Source organism: Coenobita brevimanus, chromosome 2 (genome assembly GCF_032717465.1).
Source record: "Coenobita brevimanus isolate Jiangsu-jjx chromosome 2, ASM3271746v2, whole genome shotgun sequence".
Lineage (NCBI taxonomy): Eukaryota > Metazoa > Arthropoda > Malacostraca > Decapoda > Coenobitidae > Coenobita > Coenobita brevimanus.
This window is the reverse complement of record NC_136955.1, coordinates 263,612-287,500: the sequence shown is the minus strand read 5'-3', so window position 1 is coordinate 287,500 and position 23,889 is coordinate 263,612. Positions and strand designations below refer to the sequence as shown.

Here is a 23,889-nt window from a genome sequence, read left to right as displayed (position 1 = left end):
ATGGGTAGCTGTGGGACTTTGATAGACAGTTTTTCATATTATTCATGGGTGCTTTATTTTGTTAAATGGTAGATATGAGTTAGTGGAGAGCAGAGTTGTAACAGTTTCAATTTTAAAAGGATATAAAATTCATAAAGGTGTTGTTTTTTATATTTCATTTGCACTGTACTATAAAGAATTCATAAAGGTGTGGTTTCTTATGTTTCACTTAGTACCGGTACCTTAAACTGTTCATGAAGGTGTCATTTCGTCTCACTTTTACTGTTACTTTAAAGGTGTCGTTTCCCATGTTTCACTTCTGCTGGTACCTTATAGATTTCATGTATATGTGCATTATTTTGTATGTTTCACTTGTACCTAAATTAATGCATTGTTTTTTACAGGTGGCACTGAAACTTAGGAGTTTTGTTTTGTTTTGTAATTTAGTGTCTAATTTATTGTAGGTAGAACATCAAAGAAAGGCAGCTTAAATCAAGGGCACTGTGTAGATAGGTACATGAAGGTCAGAAAAGTATTGTAAATGAATAGAGAAGTAGATTGACTGGAAAAGTAGATGAAAAATACCTGTATATTTGAAAAGTATGGAATTAAAAAAGAAGATATGAAAAGGTGCAATATATGTTCCTTGACAAGGTTTTAATTAGATAAGTACAGTAGACAGGTTGGCGAGTTGAAAAAGCAGGTATGCTTGAAAAGTATAATGTATAGATAAGTAAGTGTAGTAGATAGTTAATTGTAGTACTGTAGATGAGTACAGCAGACAGCCATTTGGGTTGGAAATGTAGATGACTGGAAGGGTACAGTAGGTGAATCACTGCATTGGAAAAGTAGGTTGGTTAAAAAATACCGTATATTGTGGAATAGGTGGGTAAATACAGCAGATAGATTATTTGCAGTAAATAAGCACAGCAGATTGATAAATGGGTTGGAAAAGTAGACAGGTAGGTTTGAAAAGAATAGTTTATAAAAAAGATATGAAAAAGGGTGCGATCAGTGTCCCTTGACAGGTTTTCTATGAATGTCGGAAGGGCTGGGGTCGTGCGCGCTGCCGTTTGCCAGCTGCCTGGGGCCCGCTGGGTGCCAAGACGACGCAGACGACTTCGCCATGGCAAGGCAGCCCGTTATACTCAACGTTTACGACATGGTGAGTGAGCGTGGCGACTGAAGTGGTGAGTAAGTATGGCTTCTGAATGATGTAAGTGATCATACTCATTGTTTTTGTTTTCGATATGGTGATTATATATCAGCGAGAGAGAGAACCAAGATGACATGCAGACAACTTCACCATAACACGGCAGCCCATCATGCTTAGCATTTACAACATGGTGATTAAATATAGCAGCTGAAATGTGATAGCAAATCATACTCAGTGTTTACATTATAATAAGTATATAGATAAAAGAACTGTGTAAGCAGTCATGCTGCTAAATAATCCTTCTGCTTTTGCACTTTATCTTTTCTTTTTCGTGGATCATGTCTTACCCAATCCATACGTGGTACAAAGGTCAGGATGATGATGATAATGTATTTAATATCATCTAGTTACATTAAGGAGTGATTTGTATTATGTAGTCATTGTGTCACCATACTATATATGTCAGTACATGTATTATAAAACTGACTGTTATCATATTTTTACAGTACTGGATCAATGAGTACACTTCTTCGATCGGGTTGGGTGTCTTCCACTCAGGGGTTGAGATTTATGGGACAGGTGAGGTATCTTCATCTCTGTGTTTTATTTCTGTCACTTGAACTTGGCATAGCAAGTCCTTTTTGTAATGTATGTAGCTCAGTGGCAGGAAAAGACACTGCTGTAGCTCTATGTCCTTACCATAGCACCTTTTCATGACTGACAGGATATTTGAAAATTAACCTGTCATTACAGCCATGCATTCAAAACAGAGACGTGGCAGTTTTAGACCAAGTTATTGTGTAAAGATATCATATTTAACCATGTCATTATCCTTACATGTATTAACCTATTGTGACAACTTAGCCTTGAAAGCAGAGATGGCAGTTGTAGACCAGGGTTAGAGTAAAAAGAGTATAGTACAGTATTTAAGTAGTTCAGTAACCTTGCATTTGTTGACCCATGCTTCCTCTCTGTTCAGTTCCCATGGTGATGTATACAAATGTACTCACAAACACAGCCATTCAAGCAGCACATATTTGTACATTCACTTCTTATCTTCAGCTGAAAAAACTTGTCTGGCAATAGGTACAAGGGTTAGTGAAGACAGTTATTAATCATTCTACTGGCATCATTTCTTTTAGCTGATTAAAATTATCTTGTGATTGCAAGAGGAACACTTACTGTACTAGCCTAAGAGTGACATCAGCAGTGAAAGTGTTAACAAGATGCTAAATGCAGTAAGATAATCAGAAGTGTAATGACATCTTATCTCAAGCAATTGTTTGAGTGTGTTATCACCTGTCACATGTACTTACGTGGTTCACGCAAGTCCAGTGACGCACCAGTACTTTCTGATTTTTACTTGCCATATTGTAATTCTTTTTCAGCTTTGAGGTATGTAGTAAATAGATGGCAACCATCGACCCTGGGAGGTCCTGGCATGAGAATGAAATGTGTGTGAGCTTGGTAGCTAGCCACACATTCATCACTCTTAAGCAGGAAACATTAGCCACAAGTACAATCACTTGTTGGTCACCTGAATAACTGTACATGAAGTCAGAGTTCAAGATGAGACTCTTACACCTTAAAAAATCTTTTTTCTCATTTTTTTTTTTTTTTTCTCTCAAGAGCCTCTAGTGACTGTTGAGAAGCTATTACTGAATCTTCAGGCCCTTACATCTCAGAGGAGATAAAATAGAATTGACCATTATGTTTTTTTTGTCTTACCTCTTATTTCTATGTGGTAGGTGGAGGCGCTCACTATCCACTCACTTGATGTAGTGCTGCTCTCGGGTGTCTGCCCTTTCCTCTCCTCCATTCTTCTTTCCATCCATCCTCTTCTGTCTTTCTTTCCTTCATTCTTTCGTCTTTCTACTGCCTGTGGGTGACTTTACGCTTCCTCTTATGTCGTTCTGTCATTCTTTCCTCTTCCTTCTGTCTGTGGGTGACTGAACACTGAGTGACAAGCCAAATGGTTTCCTGTACACCAGGAAACCATTTACCACTCTAGGTGGTAACCATATAACCCAATTTTGGCACCTGGTGGTTTAGAGGGTAATAACGGCGCTCCAATCGGATTGAGCCGGTGAAGGTTTATATCCAAGGGATGTTTGGGGTGTATTGCTCACGTAATGCCACTCAGGGATGAGTGAGGCTGGTCACTTTCATCTTAAATGCCAGGACCAAGTTGCCTAGCCCTGGGCTCCTGCGCTCCTCATGGGGCAACGTGGGATTGGATGATGGATGATGGACCTCTTACTTCTCACACTTATTCACTTTTCCTTACACAGAGTTTGCATACGGAGGGCACCCTTATCCCTTCTCAGGCGTGTTTGAGATTACACCCAGAGACGCAGATGATTTGGGAGACCAGTTCAAATTCAAGTGAGTTTGTTTGCCATTATGTACAGTTCTGTCTGTCTGTCTGTCTATCTATCTATCTATTGCCAGACGCCTCAATCCCGTACGGGGTGGCCCCGAACAAATCGCCTCCTCGTCACCCTGTCCCCCGCCATTTCACTGCCCTGCTCCCAACTCACACCCCCCTGTCTCAAACACCTCTCCATTCCATCACTCCATCTCTTCCTCAGCCTCCCTCTCCCTCTTCCCCTCTCCACCTCACTCACATACACTCTCCTCATCAGTCTCTCACCCTCCATCCTCTCCACATGGCCAAACCACCTCAGTGTGTTCCTCCAAACGTACAGTTGCAGATAATAACATTGATTCCTGTTTAGTTGAACAGTTTTACTGCCGTACTTACATATTATTCAGGGAAGTTTGTGAAGCTCTGAAAATTGTATTACCGTTTTGAAAGTTATTGCTCACTTTATTGTTACTGATTTTAATGAAGTGGGGTGATATGTATGTCCACAACTGTACTTGATGAATGCAGGAATGAGAGGAGTGGGAATTGGTTAACTGAGAGGAGTGGTGGGGGAGTTATGAAAAGACAGACACAAAGGCAATGTATTTCTGCCTGTGGCATGTTCTTGTTTCCTTTATATGTTATTTATGCAGTCTCTGTCAGTATTATAAGGGCATAAAGAACATACACAAGAGTAGTAAAGTGTAAACTGTTGAATCTTTTAAAGGACACCTCAGAACCATTCTCATTTCTAGAATCTGTGATCTTGAGAGACTTGTTATGATGGATGATTGCAGGGTTTAGTTGCTGTCACATTTGCATATGAAGTGTGTTTTGCATATTTTCATAGTTTTTGCAAAGTTGCATATGTTTTTTGAATGCTAGTGACTTCCCTTGGCAGAACTGGCACCTTTGAGAAGCGAAAGTTGAGGTGATCATTGTTTGTTAATTATTTATGTACAGCATTGTTGGTAGAGGCAAACCTTATGCAGTATGGAAGAAGAAAGTGGAACAGTAAGTCAGTGAAAGAGTCAGAGGAGAAGGGAGTGTTTGAGAAAGTGAGAGTGATGTGTGAGGAAAAGGTAGCCTGGTGGCATGTCTATCTGACCAACCCCTGTTCAGATGTTCCAGGAGGGAGCAAGGTGTTGGAGATGATGAGGTGCCAGGTAGCCTCCGTAACTGAAAAGAATACTGTTTTAAGAGTCTAGTGAGGAAAGACTATACTGTACACTCAGACCTTGATTTTAGGGACCTCCATTTAAGGGATTTCGCATTTAAGGGACTCCATATTCTACCAGACAACTGGACAGGACCATTCAAAATTATACGTAATGTCTTTTTGTATTTACCTATTTACCTATTTGTATTTACCTATTTGTAGTATACAGGAATTGAGCAATGCTCGTGTTGTCCTGTCTCCATATCCACATTTATCAAGTCTACCTTTACACACATGAATGTTTTTCTCATGCACCACCTCTTTGTCTAAGTCGTTCCAAATATTTAAGAATATACCTAATTGTGATATACACGGAATGTACTATGCTCGTGGGTTTCCGTCGCTGTTTCTCAATAAGTCGAATTTAACTTTAAACTCGTTTAAGTTTTTAGACTGGACGATCTCTTTGTCCAGGCTATTCCATAAGTCTATACTTCTGTAAGGAAAGCTATATTTCTTGATATCCTTCAAGCAGCTTGACTTTTTCAATTTCATTCCATGTCCTCTTGTTGCTCTCTTGTTGTTGTGTGTGTGTGTGTGTGTGTGTGTGTGTGTGTGTGTGTCCGACTCTGGGCATAGGCTTCACAGCCTGCTTTCAAGGCCCAGTAGTCCTCCTTATACACATTAATATGTTTCTTTATACAGTACCTGTAAAGAAATATTCATAATCATGTAAATAAGTGAAACAGTCATTGCATTTCATAATAAGATTGTCTTTACATGTGGTAAAACATTGGACATTTTCAAGTAAGGGACACTTTCAAGTAAGGGACAAGTTGATTCCTCATTTACTGTAGTCCCTTAAATTGCGGTTTGAGTGTATTTGCATCGCACTTCCAGGCAGAGCATCCACCTCGGGTACACAGACTTCACGGAGGAGGACAGCAAACGCATTGTGGCTGAACTGGGCAAGGAGTTCAGAGGCGACCGTTACCACCTCATGAACAAGAACTGCAATCACTTCTCCTCTGCGCTTACTCAGGTTGGGTATATACTTCTGTAAACAGAGGAGACTTTGGACATGGTGTGAGGGAACCATTTATTGCCTAATTTTTTTCTTTTGAACCCCTACTAAGGACAGAATTTCTAAAATCCTCAGAATTGTCTAAAGTCAGCCTTTTTTTTTTTTTTTTTTTTTTTTTTTTAATGCAAGGAAGAAGGAACCAAAGGCCAGGAGCCTGCAAATTGTTCCCTCCAAGAAAAAAACAACAACATAACAGAGAACCAAATTCAAGATCCATTCATTGCAAGATACCAGGAGACTACAAAAGTTGAAAACTACGGTATGATTGCAGTGATGATGATTCAAGTTATATTGCCAGATAATGCTGAATATTACAGAGCTGACTATACTCTTTTTTAGCATAACTTGGCCTAGGTGTTTTTCCTTTTACAGCTTATTTTATGTAGCTCAGCGGGAGAATAAGACGTTACTTCCTTTCAACATCCTTTCCCTTGCACTTATTTAGCACCACATTTAAGTGTTAAGGTAATCATTTGTTACAGTTCAGCATTCAGGATGGAGTGGTGGCATTTTTAGGCCAGGTTAAAGTAAAAACAGTATTGTGTTATGCAAGGGTAGCCTTACAGTATATATCTGGTGTCACTTAAGCAGTGACAAATGCACTCAAAGCATAAGAACACAAGTCAAGAGTGAAATGAGTGGAAGTCTATCTATCTATCTATCTATTGCCAGACGCCTCAATCCCGTTTGGGGTGGCCACAAACAAATCGCCTCCAAGTCGCCCTGTCCCCCGCCATTTCACTGCCCTGCTCTCAACTCACACCCCCCTCTCTCATATACCTCTCCACCCCATCCCTCCATCTCATCCTCGGTCTCCCCCTCCCTCTTCCACCCTCCACCTCACTCACATACACTCTCTTCGTCAGTCTTCTGGAAATGAATTATATATTTTAGAGATGCATTTGGAGTTGCTTGGAGAGACAGTCAGATAGATGAGGGAAGTTTAGGTGCATTGTGATGTTGATATGAATATGTTGTACAGTATTAGAAATATTCCAAGATGGTTTGGCTCTGGGTAGAGAATGAACTAGAGGTTGACTAGAGGGATACATGTACAGTATTTATTATCCTTCCATGCCTATTCGTAGAAATGCCTTCACGTACGCCCTCATCTACTTTTTCTAACATGTCAAAATCTCCTCAGATCTTGGTGGGCCGTGAGATCCCCACTTGGGTGAACCGCCTGGCGTATGTGTCCTCATGTGTCCCGTTCCTTCAGCGGTGCCTGCCTCGGGAGTGGCTCACCCCCGTAGCGCTCCAGCAGACCATCGACCGACCCTCCCCAGACTCACCCAGCTCCACTCAAGCTCCAGCCCCACCCCAGGATGCAAATGATTCTGCCCCAAGAGATCGCTCCGCCACAGCCACCCCTAGGAACCCTCGGTGTCCCTCCTCCCACTCACGGTTTTCCTTATAACTCTTTCTGAATCATCCCTTTCCCCCTCTCAGTCTCCTCCCCTACCTTTCCCCATCACACACACACACTACCATGCCTTACCCATACCATCCCTTACCTTTTCTCATCCCCCGTTTTTACTTTCTCGTTTTATACCATACCTTTATCATCCCAAACCGGTACCTTTAACCTTCCCAATTTTTCCTTTCTCTTTTTATACCATACCTCCTAGATACTCCAGTCCTTCTTTATAACTCATTCTATATCATGCCTTAACTCCCCCTCTTGGTCTTCCCCTACCCTACCTAGCCTTACTGTCCCGCATCACATTGTACCATGTATTTCTCATGCCATTCCCATGGCATCTTTTTGCTCCTTGTCACTCCAGTCCTTGTGCCCCTTGTATTGCCCTTTTTGTCCTACCAAAACCATAAAATCCCCACATTTACTTACCACATTCTACCATGCCTTACCCGAATTATCCTTGCCATATTTACATTCCTCTCTGTATTTTTTTAATGTCTCTACCATACCTTGCTTTACCATTTCTGTCCTGCCTTTACCATTAATGCCCACATCTACTTATTCTCCCCTGCCTCAAAATATCCTCCACATTTTGATGTTCCTCTCCATATTGCCCCAAACCGTCTATCATACCTTACTTTTTTCCTCTCTGTGTCCTTCCAACCCCTCTACCATACCCTGCATTACTCTTACTGTCCTGGCCACACCCTAAACCCCCCACTTTTAGTAATGTTTGCAGGGTCCCCAGGCTGGTCCAAGGGGGCAAAGGGGCTGGTAGAAGTAGGGCAGACTCCCCCTCCAAAACCACACGCATCATCACTTTTCCACAGAGACACGAGGGATACTATTCTTTTCTGCTTAGGGGCCTTTTGTAGTACCTCTTTCATGTTGTGCCCTCTTCAGTCTAACATGGCCTAAGATTGCAGTCTATCTGAATCAGATATCGGGATGTAACATGAGTGTAACACCGGAATATGATGCTAGTTATGAAGAGGTGCTGTGGAAATTATGTGGAGCCATAGTATTGTCTTATTCCACCATTGAGTTCCGTGAAATAAGTTGCAGAAAGACAAAAATTTGAACCAAGTTAAAGTAAATGGATTATAGTTTATATATGGCAAATTGATGTTCTAAAATTCTTCCACCTGCACTGTGCCATTTGGTTAGTCCCATGAACTTGATGATGTACTTTTTAACTTCTTCTTTCTTCATTGAGATGATTTTATTCAACTTGGAAAGAATCCTCGAATTGCAAAGGGTTTAACGAAGAATCCTCAAATTGCAAAGGGTTTAACTATATTTAACCCCTCCGGTTCAGAAAGCGTCTGCACAGCTGAGTAAAATTGACCGGTGATTGAAAGAATAAAGAGTACATCATCAGGGTGAATGAGTTAACTTCACCATGATCTCTTGTACATAATTTATGCGATCCATGCCAGTATTACAAAGGCATAAGTAGCATACAAGAAAGTGGTACAAGAGAGTGGTAAGACAAAGTATGCATAAAAAATAAGTAAGAAAGAGGTGCTTGAAGACTCCTAAGCTCACAAGAGTATGAGCCGCGGTGAACCCAGAGATTTACTAATGTTTGAACTGGACTGGAGCTCAGTTAAGCTGGACTGTTTCATACTTGGGAGTATTCTGGATAAGGTTACTGAGTCCAGCTACCTACAGAGACTGCTGGATGAAGTTAGCAAATCCAGCTGCCTACAAAGTGTGCTACCTTATTTTAGCAGGATTTGCTAAGGTGGTTTCGCGCTATGAATCCAGCGAGGTGTTTTTGTCGAGCCTTGCAGCTTGCCGGAAGAGATTGAATCACGTAACCTGTAAGCAGCAGCGTTGAGATTTACACAAGATAGCGTCGTGGGTCTGCAGTTTGCCTAGTGATCAACGAGCATTGCAATCTTCCTATTTTGCAAATTTCAGGATGCCGTAGTAGTACAAGTTACTCAGAAATCAATGAGTCTTGCACAGCCCCTGTTTTGCAAATTACAGGATGAATGGAAATCACCAGGAATCACCAAATTAAGGTTTTCCTGTGCTGCAAATCACAGGATGATTGGAAATCAGTGTTGCGATTCCCATGCAGTGTGTGAAGTGTTGCGTTGCTCAGAGTGTTGCTGCCGGCGTGTGCGATGTATACACACAAATACACATAACCATACTCACCCTCATACAGTTCAATATATAATATGTATAGTATATATATACCCAAAATGCGTTGCTATCCATGTTTTTCAGGCTATCATATAGTTTTGATATAAAAATATATATATGATCAAAAGAAAAAAAGTCAGTTCTAGTATACAGTACAGTACAGTCAGTCACAGAAGCTATGTTCTTGATCCCAGCTTCCCATGAGCCCCAAAATAGTTAATTTGCTAGAGAGGAGAGTGTAGGATCATTTTTGTTTTTGGTAACACTGTAAATTTTAAACAGCAGAGTGATGTATTTCTCTGGCAACAGTAAATTATAAACAGGAGAGATTCAAGCATTTTGGGGGTAACACCGTGTACTTGAAACAGTTGATATAGTAGCATAATTTGGTAAATGTATAAATTTTAAACAGCATAAAAGTAGCATAATTTTTTTTTTTGGTAAAAGCATAAATTTTAAAGAGCAGAAAAGGTAACATTATTTCTTTGTTAACTGTAAATTTTAAACAGCTGAAAAAGTAACATCGTGTATTTGTTATGTGTATATTGTAAACAGTGAAGAGAACAGTGTCTCTGTGGGACAAGTAGGGGATTGGGCGATACTATCTTCACTTTAACTTGGCCTAAATTGCCTCTCTCCTATTTGAATACTGAACTGTGACATGAAATTACTCCTTTCAGTCCGATGATGCACTCTTGATTATATTCTTTCTTCACCTAGATTATTGTATTCAAATTTGAATTGGGGAGATTTTTTAAATTAGAGGGATTGTAGTACACATTAAAATTAATAGAAAACTCAGCTATAGCATGAATTAGCCGGTAGAATATGACTGGATTGAAAGGGTTCATGTTAGAGTATGGTGCTAGTCACAAAGAAATGCTGGCGAAGGATGGTGGTGCACAGCACAGTTCTCTTGTTTTAACACTTCACTGTGGAAACTAAACTACTGGCAAAAGGATGTTGAAAGTTAATGCAGTGTTTTCTTATTTTAGCATTGTGGTATGGGAAATAAACTATAAGGGGATGAAAGCTCTGCCAAGTCAAGGTAATTGAACTATAATGAGAGACTGGGTGAGGAGAATTTAGTGTTTGGGGGTGGAGGAGACGGCCAGGATAGAGGACAGCAACTTTTTTGGCTGACTGTACATTATTTACCCCAGGACCTATTTCCAAAGGCCTGCTGTAATGTAGAATTTAAGGCAGCAAGCAAGCATATATACAGGAACATTGACTGTATTCCAGGGCAAGACGTTGCCCTAAAACAAACTTAAAAGCGTATAAACAAAGATGTAAACATTCAGAAAAAGTCCCCAGCTATCTCTTCACTCTCCCTTCATAAGTGCCATACGATTTACCCGAAGTTTTGTTTATCATCAGTGGCGTGTGGGGGTCGATGCGGTTACTACGGGCAGCTTGCTTTCACCTGACAGAACAGGGCCACTCAGTGAGATTTAGTTATGAGGGAGGAATGAGTTTACTTTTTTGTAAATCCGCCTTTCAGTCTGGCTGCCTGACCATCAGCTGGGTTGAAAGGTAGGTCAGGGATTCTTTGTCGGGTTAAAGCAAACGCGCCGTAGTTCAGTCGTTGGGATGTGTTGGTTTGGCTCTCCTAGGGTAAGATCTCGGGGGTTGAATATTTTGGACACTTGGTATCAGAAATGTAAGCATTAACTCTCCACAGTAATTTTGTATATTTTGTTTGCCTACTTTCCTCCTCATTTTCGTTTCTCCTCTTCAAGTCCCTTCCTCCCAATCCCTTTCATTATTTTGATTTTTTTTTTTAAGCCTTTGCTATTTTAAGATTATGTCAAACAGCTCCAGAGAGGCTTTTCAAGCTGGGAGAGTTAGGTATGGTCTTCATTAACCCCTTCACTACTAGAGGTCTGCTGGATTGCATAAAGTTATTTGGTGTTGCAAGAATAATATTTAAGATAAGGTATTAGCCCCAACCATTTATATTTTACTCTCATGCTGCTGGATTGTTTTATTTTCATTCATAAAACACCATAGTAATAAGGGGATTAAGGCTAGATCTGATCCATCGGTTTTGAGAAGTCTCCTGAGGTGAATGAAATGATCTAAGAATACCAAGAATAAAATACTAAGTGTTGCAGAGTTGAAGGATTTAAGACCAAGGAGGCAAGATAGGGATAATGGGAGATAATATGTGAGATAATGAGAGGTAATGTGAGAGAATTGTCATTTTAATATACTGAACGAACTCTGATACCAGGTCATCAAAGTACTCAACCCTCTCCTACTTCTTAAGATTTTTGTGCAGGCTCGTTTTAAACTGAAAAGAAAAAAAAAATGACCTCATATAACGAATGATATATATATATTTTTGCTAAGTACTGTATTAATAATCCTACTTACTGTCCATAGAGTGTATTATAGCATCAGTATGGCAGTGAAGCAAGAAGTAGACAAGGATAGTGAAGGTGAGGGTAGAGTTTGGCTAATAGTGTTTTAATTTATACTCCTGTGTGGATGCATGTGATTATTTAAATCATGGTAAGCTTAGGTGTTCTGGTTGATGATGGTGATGATAAGTTTATGCAGCTTAATTCATGAGAGGAAAATCTGAGTGTTCCAGAAAGTTAATTGAGACATTTTTGCTACAGTACCAGAATTTACCTCATTTGAGAAGAATTGAGGAGAACTGTGGAGTATTGTCCTCATTCCGTGTTTACACTGGTTGTATGGTGGCAACGATCTCTCTCGATATGCTGCCATGGTCTTTTTATTTCCATCGGCCTATCCGTAGAGTAACGCCCAGCATGCCAAAATCGAAGCCAAGGAAATGGAGGATGGGATTTGCAATTTTTCTTAACCCATGATGCCCTCTGGGTTTCTCTACTGAGCACCTTGTACTGTTTTTATGCTGTTACTCTGTGGAGGAACTACAATGGTCCCATGGGAAAAAAAAAAATCTATAGCCTCCATTTTCTCTTCTTTTTTTTTTTTTACATTCATTTTTTTTAAATTATTATTATTTTTTTTACTTTTATGCCATGTCCCCTTTTTTTTTTTCTATAAGGACTAAGGTGCTGCCCCTGGGTAGAGGACTTAGGTTTGGAGTGTGTAGCACTTTATGACTGGATGCCCTTCCTGATGTCTACCAGTGACCCCTGGGTTGGACTAGAACTTCCAATCCTTCGGCCAGAGTGGAGCGCTCCAACCCCCTGAGCCACGGCTGCTACATGGACTTGGCTAAAAAAAAGAGTAACTTCTGTTTTCTCAGTTTTTAAAAAATTCTGTTCATTTGGAGTTTGGGTAAGAAAATCTGTTGACTAACCTTCATTTTCTGAATATTTTTTTTTACCTTGGCACATTTGAGGTTGGGAGAGGTAAAAAAAAAATCATATTCTGGCCTCCACTTTTTTTTTTTTGGCACATTTGATTATGGGTGAAAAATATATATTGTTTAACCCCTATTTTCTCAGTTTTTAGAATTTAGTGCAATGAGGGTTTCAGTAAAAAAAAAGAAAAAAAAGCTCACCACCATTTTCTCAGTTTCTTAATTTAGTATGTCAGGGTTATTCCACAGAGCTCCCCAGTTGTCTCGTGGTAAACAGAATAAAATTAATCCATGCATCTACAGATGGCAAATTGGTTTAACTTGTACCCTTAATTAAGTGATGGCCAATGCAGTGTGTATTGCTTAAAGAACTCAGATAGCTTTTAACCTCCTCAGCCTAAGGACATGATTTTTTTTTTTTAATTCTTGCTTCCTACAGATGAATTTTTTTATTAAGTTTAGGAGAGATTTTCCAAACCGGAGGGTTTAGATATAGCCTCAGTTAACTCCTTCACAGCTGGAAAGAATGCCTTCACTTGTGGCATTGATACAAGTATAACCAGGCAGCAGAAATACCTGGTTATACTGCAAAAATGTAGCCCAGCTTCTTAACCCAAAAAGAGGGTTGATGAACTGCAGGAAAAAGACAGCTTCAGCCAGCAGTCCACTGGGTTCATGTCCAAATTAGCTTGATCGCAACAAGTTCTAGAAATCTCCCCTACACTAAATGGAATTATCTGTGAGTAGCAAGAATGAAATAAAAAATGCATCTGTGGGCAGAGTGAGTAAAAAAATGTCTCAAGTTAGGGTAGGTTAGATCAGGTCAGGTTAGAATATACCAATGCTTTACTGTCAAGATGTGTACATTCTCTACAACAAAAAATTGTTATTACACATTTTGAGGGAATGTTAGATTAGTTGATTACTTACATCCTGCAGTGTGAATGAGTGATTGGTGTATTGTAAGGGGTGCAAGTCATGAATATTGAAACCCATGTGTGTTGTTTTAAAGTGGTAATTATATCTTTTGTTACACCTTTTCATAATGTTATTTTATTGCTGTGTTTTAGTGACAGGGCATAATGTTGTGGCAAAATAGTAGTATATATTATCTAAAATGAGCTATTGGACTGTAATAAGATCAAGTCATTAAAGTACCTTCATTTGTCGGTGTGGGGGCTCAAACTTGCCAAACCAGTGTAGGTCTAAAAGATGCATGGCAAGAGTGGTTTGAGCTCCACACAGATGAGGGTGCTTTAATGCCTTGATGTTTTTTTAGCCAGGCATTTATACATACAAACAATTGGAATTTAATGTGGTAAGCTGTATACAGGAGTGTAATTAAGGTTTTTAAAATGGGGTAGCTGAGGAGTGGCTAAGCGTAATAATGGTGTGGCCATAGAACTCGTATTAGGGATCCAGGCATATTCCCTCAAGTAGTTATGGGGTAAATGAAGGCCAAAGCTAACTTGGATAATTCATATGTGTCTCTTAAGCAGAACAGAATTGAGTTGGAATTAGCAAAATGAAAGTATGAGAAGATGCCACTGTAATTTCCTTATGTTATGTGGCTTCTATAAGGTTCCAAAGTAGGGAAGGCCTGAATTAGGGGATAAACAAAGGTTATAGCTGATCTGTCAAATTCAGAATGTCTCCCTTATTAAATTGTCTTGAGATAACAGGAAAACACTTAAGAAAGATGCCACAGCAATTTCTGGATGTGACTTTGCCTATGTATAATTCCAACTTAGCTTCCAAATTTGGCTATAAAATGATCATGAAACCTGGAAAGATTGCACAAAAACATTATTAACCCCATAGCTTAATCAACAGAAGGTTTTCATGGTATGCAGAGGAGAGTAATTCTATTTTGTTTCCACATCCATCCATCAAGTTGCTTTTGTCCCATCTGGAGTATAGGGGCCCGGCTAGACAAAAATGACCAGTTTCTCTCCTCTAAATGGTACTATATAAGCAGTTAACTTGAACCACTCCTTAGATGGAAACGCATCTAACTTAATGGAGAAAAAAATTGAATGTAGATTTTAGTGTTGGAATTAGATCATCTAGTTTGATAGTGTTGGATCCTATTCAGAGAGAGCTTGTGTGTATATTTAGAATGTTTTTTTACGTTTTTTAGATTTTTTAAAAAATACCTGTACACTTTTTCACTCACTGATGTAGCTTAGAAGTGGTTGGATAGTTAAGAATAATGATTTGTTGGTAAGAATTATGATTTAACCATTTACATGCCTCCAAAACAAGATATCCATTTCTATTGCTGATTTTTTTTTTTTTTACACTTACTGATGTAGCTGAATAGTGATTGGATAGTTATATATAATTATTTGATCAGTTACTGTATATATATATATATCTCCATATTAAGATACCTGATTCTAAGCTCCGATTTGTTTTGCACATATTTATTACACTGCAGGGGACTAAGGACTGATTGAAGCTGATATGTTTGGTTAACGACTTCACCATGAATGAACTACACCGCTTCTCGTATCACCAAATTAGTGCAGTACAATTGGCCACATCTTTAAAAACTGAGTGCCCAAAGGTGTAAGGAATCCCCTGATTTCTGATGGTCATATATAGAACTCTGGTAACTGTAAGATGTGATCACACAGTATCCCACACCACAGAGTGTAGTCGGAAACAGTACAAAAAGGTCAGGCATTCTGTTATTGTCACATACTTGAGGAATAATCATCAAAAACTTAAAGCTTTCCAGACTTTTATGCCCTCAGTTATCAAAATAGAGTTATTTTTTATTTTGCTCATTATTTTGATTTCTGCTGATAAATAGCAGCCATCACAAGTAGCAGTTATATACTCCATACCAGCTGACTGACTTGTTCATAGAGCCACAATGTCTCAGCCAACATATGAGACTGCTATAAAAATCTGTGTGAAATTTATATATAAAAATGACAATACTGTATGAGGCCACATCCACAACAAATACTTGATGGCATGAGTGGTTGCAGGCAGTAGTTTTGAATTGCTGTTAACTGTAGATTTTCTTGCCTACCCTCACGTGTGTCCAGTGGGGTCTGTGGAAAAGTCCTGTTCTGACGCTAGTGAGTCTCTGTCTGCCGTGGGAAGGTGGTTGCTTGCTTGTGGTTGATGGACAAATGAGGCAGATCAATGACAAGTAAACAGTGATGCAAAACTCCTGCCCACACCAACAAGCATTTGGTGTGGATGCCGGCTGACACAAATCACCATTTTATGATAGAGAAAAAATTACCTCAACCAATCAGTGGTGACAGTTAAAAGGTGTGAATCTGTGGACCGGTTGGCTGGTGTGGAATATAGCGGATGCTTTTGCACACACGACCTTTACTGCTGATAGACAATTAAGTTTTATATATTTTGTTTTGGTATTGGTATGGTGGTGAAGAGGGATGCCTTCATGTGGTGTCACTGATATATGGCCAGCCAGCTCCACTGACTGGTTATATGTAAGTCCCTCATCTCCCTCCTTATTCAATGAAAGGAGGATGGCGAACTGCAAGAGAGGGACAGCTTCAGCCTGCAGTCCACTGGGTTCACATATCAGATGAACAAATGACAACTACTACTGCTACCACTACCGATATACTAGGATGCTTCAGTGGCATTCAGAGTTCAGTAAGAATATTGAACTCTGCAAAGTGTTGTGTTTAGCTCTTATGTTCATTTGTGTTTACATTAGTTTGAGAATATTTTAAGTCATGTTTATTTGTGTTTATGTTAGAATTGAGTTATTTTAGCTCTTATGTTTACAATTTTGACTTGTTCTGTTGTTTCTTTTACTTTCCAATTTAAGTGCATGTCAGAAATAAACGTAAAAACATTTTGAAAGCAATAGACTGATTTACCTTAGTATTTTGAAGGTATTTTTGGGTGTTAGACTGTATTAGCTGTCATTATTTTATTTTTAGTTTCCCTTGCTATCATTTTTTTTTTTTTTCTCAACCCTGCCTGCACCCATCCTAGAAAGGGAAAAGATGTCTGGGTGATAATGATGATGATGGTGATGACTGTAATTTTTTATTTCACAAATGTATTAACCTTTCCAGTGCAGTGATTTATTTTGCACATTCTTTTTGCCATTCCATATGATATTATTTAGCTTTGGAAAGACCTTCCGTATTGGAGGTATTGCTGTTGTGACCGTAAACCTCATCTTAACATAAACCTGGTGGACTGGAGGCTGGAGTTATTCTTTTGGAGTCCACCATCCTCCTCCTGGGGGAAAGAGAGAGAATTGAGAGATGTGTATAACTAGGCAGTTCCATCTCCCAGTTATACCATCGCCATCGCATGAAGGCACCCATCTTCAGCACCAGGGGGTTATTTAAGGGGAATGCTTTCGTGTGGTGGAACTGATATTACTGGGTGCAGGAGCTGCCTGGTTATACAAATGTCCCTCAGTCCACTCCCTGTCCTATGAAAGAAGGGTGGTGGACTTTAGAAGGGCAACCTCAACCTGCAGTCCACTGGGTGCACATTGAGATGAGCCTGGGGTTGCAACTACTACTGACACCACCTCCTCAAGCTGTAAAAGTCTCTCATAAGCCAAATAAATTATACAGTAAGATATGTCATTAGAATGAAGATTTTATTTTGGTACTTGTATATAACTATTTAGCTACCATCACCTTTTTTATGATTTGCTGTACAGTATTTTATGAAGCTGTAATGCACTATTTCTTTGCTTTATGCTTTACCACAGTTTATTTTCTGCTAGGCATATGGTGGTCAAGTGGTTAGAACACCCCAGTTGGAGTAACAGCTGTGCATGTTTTGATACCTAAGAGTGAATGGAGTTCTCTGGATCATGTAATGCCATGTGGAGGAATTGGCTGGTCATTATCATCATCATCATCATCATCGTCATCATTATCGTCATTGTCATCGTCACTGTCATCATCATCAGGCTGGTCATCTACCCTAAATATACTAGACAACAGTAGCCTCACCTCAGGCCCCTGGACCTTGAAAACGGTAAAATAGGATTGACCTATCAGTTTTTTCTTTTACCATTACCATTCCTCACTGGTAAAGTCAAACAGTTACATATACAGGTAGTTCAAATCAGTCAGGGATGTGTTTCAGAATATCAGAGCTTTTTATGGCATCATAGAGAGATGTATTCATGCAGTGATACTGGTATGGGTAGGTGGTGAAGCTGGCCAGTTATACAAATGGCCCTCTCAGGGGTGAATGAGGATGGTCACCCATTTTATAAATGTTGAGACTGAGTAGCTTATCTCTGGGCCCCTATGCTACAGATTGAGCGAAAGAGGATTGGATGATGGGTAGGAGGAGTGGACTGAAGGATATATCTAACCCTTCCAAATCAAAAACTCCTTCTTAGCAGAGTGTAGTTCTCCTTTTAATCAAGTTACCAGCAAACAATTATTTTTTCCCATCTTACGAGAGTCCCTATATATTCGGTTGTTTTCATCTGATGGAACTAGACCTCTTCAGTCCAGAGATGCATTGTATTAATCTATTCTCAGATGGATATATTCCGGGGTCCGAGGCGCTTTGTTCGCTTTTTTAGTTAGTTCTTTTTACGGTGTGGGTCACTAACCCACCACCAACCCTTTTAGTCACCTCGTACGACAAGCAGGGATACTGGGGGAGTATTCTTGAAACCCCCCCTACCCCCAGGGGGAAAATTCCACTTACGGAAAAATTCTGTGGTGAAGGGGCTGATAAAGGCTATGTCTAATCTCCAGCTGGAAAAGTTTCTCCTAAACTGAATAAAAAAGTCTGGAAGGAGTAGTAACAGTAGTAGTAGTAGTAGTGGTAGTTGTAGTCCCAAGTTCATTTGAAATGAGAACCTGGTGGCCTGCAGGCTAAAATTGTTCTCTTACAGTCCTCCAACCTCCATTTAGGGGTTAGGGAGGGAACTGAGGGATGTTTGTATAACCAGGTAGTGTGGCCATCTGGTTAAATCAGTGCCATCATGTGAAGGTGTTCCTCTTTGACATCAAGGAGGAACATCATTATTAAAAAATACATAATTGTGTCAGAGAGGCTAATTTTTATAAGAAACACTGCACACTGGCCCAGTTACTGTACTTAGATTATGTATTCATATTTTAGTTTTTCTACTCTCCTGTGATGGTGGTGAGGGATGCCTTCATGTGGAGTCACCAATATGACCAGATGGTGGAACTGCCTTTTTATACAAATGACCCTCAGTCCCCTCTTTATCACCCAAAAAGGGGTTGGTGGAATACAGAAAGAAGACAGCTTCATTCTGCAGTCCACTGGGTTCACATTTCAGAAGAACCTGTGGCCACAACTGGTACTACTACTACCACAAGCTTCAGACACTTTTATTCAGATTAGGATGGGAGCGAGGTAGCTCGGTAGTAGGGTGTTGGGCTCGTAATCGTGAGGTTGTGAGTTCACGCCCCTCCCAGTGGCTGCTGTGCTGGGAGGGGTAGCGCTCTCCTGTAACCCTAGCAGGGCTATATGATCTGATGAGGTCTAGCTCGGGGATTAATTTTAAAAATTATTCAGATTAGGAGAGACTTATAGGACTGGACAAGGTAGATGCAGCCTTGATTGACCCCTACAGTACCTGAGGTCTTTCCAAAGTTAAATAAAATTGCCTGGAAGTAGCAAAAATAAACTGAGAAAGCACATCACCAAAAAATGTCAACTGTGGTATGTCAGTATATATAAAATGGTGCATAACGGAATTTATTTCTGACTCTGCGAAGTTATGAATGTGATGTGAAGTGAACTGCAGTGTGTGAAATTTGTGTGTGACAATGCAAACACAAGATTTATGTGGCTCTTCAATTGTGCAGTCAAGTATAAAAGTTTGACTAGTACTGTATTTCACATGTACTTCACACTTATCTCTGCTGGCTGACATTCATAAGCTGAGAGAAGCCTGATATGTTTATATGTATTGTTTTGCCTCGTCTAATTCTCACTATTTTCAGTTAACTAATATTTCTTGCTTAATACTGTATATTACCTATTTGTCACTTTCATCTGCTGACTAGGTATTCCTAAGCTGAGAGAGGCTTCGTATGTTTCTGTTTAATATTTCACCTCATATACATGTCATTTTCCCCTGCTGGCTAATATTCATGAGAGAGGATTGGTATGTTTCTCCTTAATGTTTTACCCCTTCTGTTTCTTGCTTTCCTCTGCTAGCTGATATTTCTAAGCTGAGAGAGGCTTGATATGTTTCTTTGATCTAAGTGTGAAGTAGATATAGTGGAACAGTAGGCCAGCTTTTGTCCTTGATTGCATACAAGTAATGTGTGTGTGTATGTTTTATGTGTACATTTCGTTTTTCATCCCTTACAGCCTCAACTGTGCTATATTTTTTCCCAACTGAGGACTGTTTTGCCATGAATATGTGTATAATGTAAAAAAATATATAATAATAATAATAATAATGATATTGACGTCCATAACCTTATGATGAATGAACGTTAGGGTGATCGAATTAGAACCTTAGTTCAACGCTAGATTGTCTCTCTTAAATGGTCTCTTTGTCAGAATTGGCTGGTGTCGGTATTTTCCTTATTAATATCTACTGTATATATGATCTGACGGCTTCTAGGGGCTGTCTACTGTATGTTTATGGGTTAATTCGGCAGGTTCAGATTCACAAAGAAACTTGCACTCACTCCTCTGTCATAACTAACAATCCCGTGCCTAAACCTTAAACAGTAAAGTGGAAATTGAGCCCCTGATTTTTGATGGTGATTTAGGGAATGCTTGTGATTATTAGATACAGTCAGCCAGCATCCAACAATACAAGGTGCAGTCAGCAACTATTCAGAAAGGCCAGACAGGTTCCATCTTTGTCCCGTGCATCAGAAATTATCTTTAAAAATTCAGGGATTGCATTCCACTTTGAAGTTTGAGGTTTAAGCATACAGCTCTGAGATTCAGTTTTCCAGGATGAACAAGGGACAGGTTTTTATACTCTGCTTCCCTTATCCGTCGTGGGAAAACATAGCTCATGTACGACTTTGAGTTGACTGTAAATTTTATAGCGAATCTGTCACAAGTACTGTACAGGTATTTCTATCATAGTCATAAGCAAATGTCTCATATGTACTTAAGAACAAAGGAAAAAAAATTAAGTATAGGACACAGGATTTATTTATTTTATTTATTTTTTCCTGCATTGGTAATGATGCTTGAACACAGGTGAAAGGAATTTACAGTATTGCTGGAAATTCACTTCATTGCTTTGTGTAATGAATATGCTCTGATGATGTATTAATTTTATTCTTGCAGCTGCCTGGTGCCGGTGAGGGACTGTTTCATGTGGTGGCACCAACATGACCAGGTGGTGGAACTGCCTGGATATGCAAACATCCCTCAGTCCCTTCCCTGTCCTCCAAATGGAGGTGAGCATCTTTGGCCTGCAGTCCACTGAGTTCATGTTCACATTAGCCTGGGGCTGCAACAATTACTACTACAACCACCAGATTATTTTATTCATTTCAAGGTAGACCTCCAGTGGTGATGGTGTTAATGAAGGCTAGATCTAACTCCTCCTGTTTAAGATAACTCTAAACTGATTAAAATTGTTTAATTTCTTTTCACTTGAACTTAGATTAAAATTGCCATCTTTCTATCCTCAGTGCTGTGATGCAACACCATCGTAACACTAGAATGTAGTGCAAGTCACAAAATAGTACTATGAGTATGTAAAGGATATGAAGTTGTTCTCTTGTATATTGCTGGCATAGAGCTATGTGAAATAAGCATCAAAAGGATGAAAATATGGGCCAAGTTAAAGTGAAAAAACAATAGTAGTAATGATAATGAATATAGAATACATCATCAGGGTGAGAGGGTTAAGTAGAGGCTAGAGAAGGCAGGTTTTGTCATTGATGTAAGGTGCATGAAACAGTCAAATACAAAAATCAGTTCACTACTTCTGCCCTTTTTTTTTTTTTTTTAAATTTTTTTGCTATATTAGTTGTTCCCTAAGCAGTCTGGCTCAACAGCTGTATTCATAGATGCTTGAATGTTACACAGTGGACTGGGGTGTATGTTATCAGTCAACTGTGGATGGGTGTCAATGGGATCCCATCATGTGGTGGCACTGACATGACTGGGTGGCTCTACTGCCTGGTTATAGAAGTGTTCCTCAACTTCCTCGTGTCCCACAAAAAGAGGATGGTGGACTGTAGAAGAAGGACAGCTTTAACCTGCAGTCCAATGTGTTCAGATGAGTTTTGAGTTACTACCGCTGCTACAACTGTGGATGACGATATACACCTTTGTCCGCTGCATCACATTCAAGCATCTATGACTCTAGCATTGAAGGAGGGGCAGGAGAGGTGAACAGAACTTTCTGTTTGTCTGTACACTATATCAGAATTCAAGAATGTGCTTTTCCTTTTTGTATTGTACTTCACACATCTTGCTTCAGCACTGTGGGAATTGTTTTAGATTTGCGGTTACAACAAGCTATTTTCTACAATCCTTTCTATTGCTCTCAGAATTTTGAAACTGCTATGCATTGGCTATCTGACTTTTAGCCTCCACCTACAACCTCCTTGTGCCAAGATTGTACACATACCTGTTCATAGTGTAAGATATTTGTTGATGAGTTAGCTTGAGGAAGATGTTAGCTTGAGTCTTGTTCAGGGATGATGCAATGAGTAGGAGAGCCAGGGGACAAAAGTTCAACAGTTATTTCAGCTCTGCTACTGGGGACAACACTGTATCTAATGTTTTACCTCATGTATTCTCACATTTCAGTTCTTATGTATATTCCAAAACTGAGAGCCTTATTTATACACCTGTATTGTGCTGGGGACAATGGAGAGGGGTGCCTTCATGCTGTGGCACTGATATAACGAGGTGGCTGTGCTACGTAGTTATACAAACATCCCTCATCACCCTCCCTATGCCCTGAGAGGAGGATGGTGAACTGCTGGAGGAGGGCAACTTCAGATAAACTTGGGCTACAACTGTGACTACTACTTATATACCAGGAATCAAACTCCAGAGCACATAACGACAGCCAGGCAGCTTTCCATTGCACCAAGATCAGGCAGTATAAGCCTGTCAGATGGTCATCACAAAATCTAGGGTGTGATCCTCAGCACAATATGGGTGAATAGATATTAGCTGAGTTTCCCTGTGATGCTAAAGGTGTATCAAGCCATGAGAGAGGCTTGATGTATGTTTCTGCCCATAGATGATTCTTTTTTGTATGATGCATCAGGGAGGAAAGTGACGGACATGCTCTAAATGTGAAGTAGACTCATTGGAATTGCAAGTCAAGTTTTATCCCTGACATAATTGGCCCTTTCACAGCACCTGTTTGAAGGGTTTATATGTATGATATTACTATACCCCATTTACTCCGACTTGGCATGAAATTACCCTCTTTCCATCTCAAATTCTGCATTGTAATAAGAGATTAGATATGAGACTAGGCATGAAGAAATGATATGGGAACGATGTTGAGACAGCATTTTTTTTTTCTGCCACTGAGGTATGTGAAGTATGCCCCAAGAGGACAAAAATTTGGGCAAGTTATAGTAAACAGAGTACTGTATAACTTAAAGCCAGCAAAAGAGAGAATATATATAATACTCCACTTCTTTTACATTAACTTGACGTAGATATTTACCCTTTGCGACATACTTCTTATAGGCAGAAAAAACAATACGTGCGCTGTACTACAGCTCTACTTCATTTTCAGAGTGCTTCTTCATGACTAGCATCATATTCTAGTGTTAAACTGGTGTCACAACCTAGCATTCAAGGTGGAGAGATGGTAATTTTTAGAATGAGATAGAGTAAAAACAGTATAATCTCAGTGTAAAAAAAACAAGGGTGAGCAGCTGACACCTCTGGATGTGTCAGTGCCCTGGTTGAAGGGAAGACATAGTTGGGGTTCCACACTGATTGAAGGAAGACCTGGTTTCCAGTGTTAGCCTTTTGAATTCAGTGATGTATTGTTTTATTCTCATTATTTTCAGACAAAAACATACACTGTATTAATTTTCTGTGTATGCTATTAACTGCCATTGAGTGACCAAGGTAGGTTCTTGCTGGTATGTTGAAACCTCTATACACTAAGAGAATGAAACAAAATAAGAGACATTATGAACTGGAAGGACTGAATGAACCTGGGGCTACAACTACTCTTTACTACTTGTGCAGTGTAGTGAAGCTACAGCTTCCCAGTAACAGGCCTTGGTTTGGTGTGGAACCCTGCTTATGACCTTCCAACTAGGGGTAAGG

The 23,889-nt window shown here is 39.7% G+C and overlaps 1 protein-coding gene across 1 annotated transcript in view; it reads left to right on the top strand.

Moving 5' to 3' along the window:
• LOC145391356 (deubiquitinase DESI2-like) overlaps positions 1 to 7,163 on the top strand; it is an 8,374-nt gene extending 1,211 nt beyond the window's left edge. Inside the window, exons 2-6 of the mRNA XM_080265957.1 lie at positions 1,029 to 1,144; positions 1,642 to 1,714; positions 3,427 to 3,520; positions 5,563 to 5,704; positions 6,891 to 7,163. Coding sequence (XP_080122083.1) covers positions 1,029 to 1,144; positions 1,642 to 1,714; positions 3,427 to 3,520; positions 5,563 to 5,704; positions 6,891 to 7,163 — 698 coding nt within the window. The remainder of the gene's footprint in view (positions 1 to 1,028; positions 1,145 to 1,641; positions 1,715 to 3,426; positions 3,521 to 5,562; positions 5,705 to 6,890) is intronic.
• The last annotated feature ends 16,726 nt before the right edge of the window (positions 7,164 to 23,889 follow it).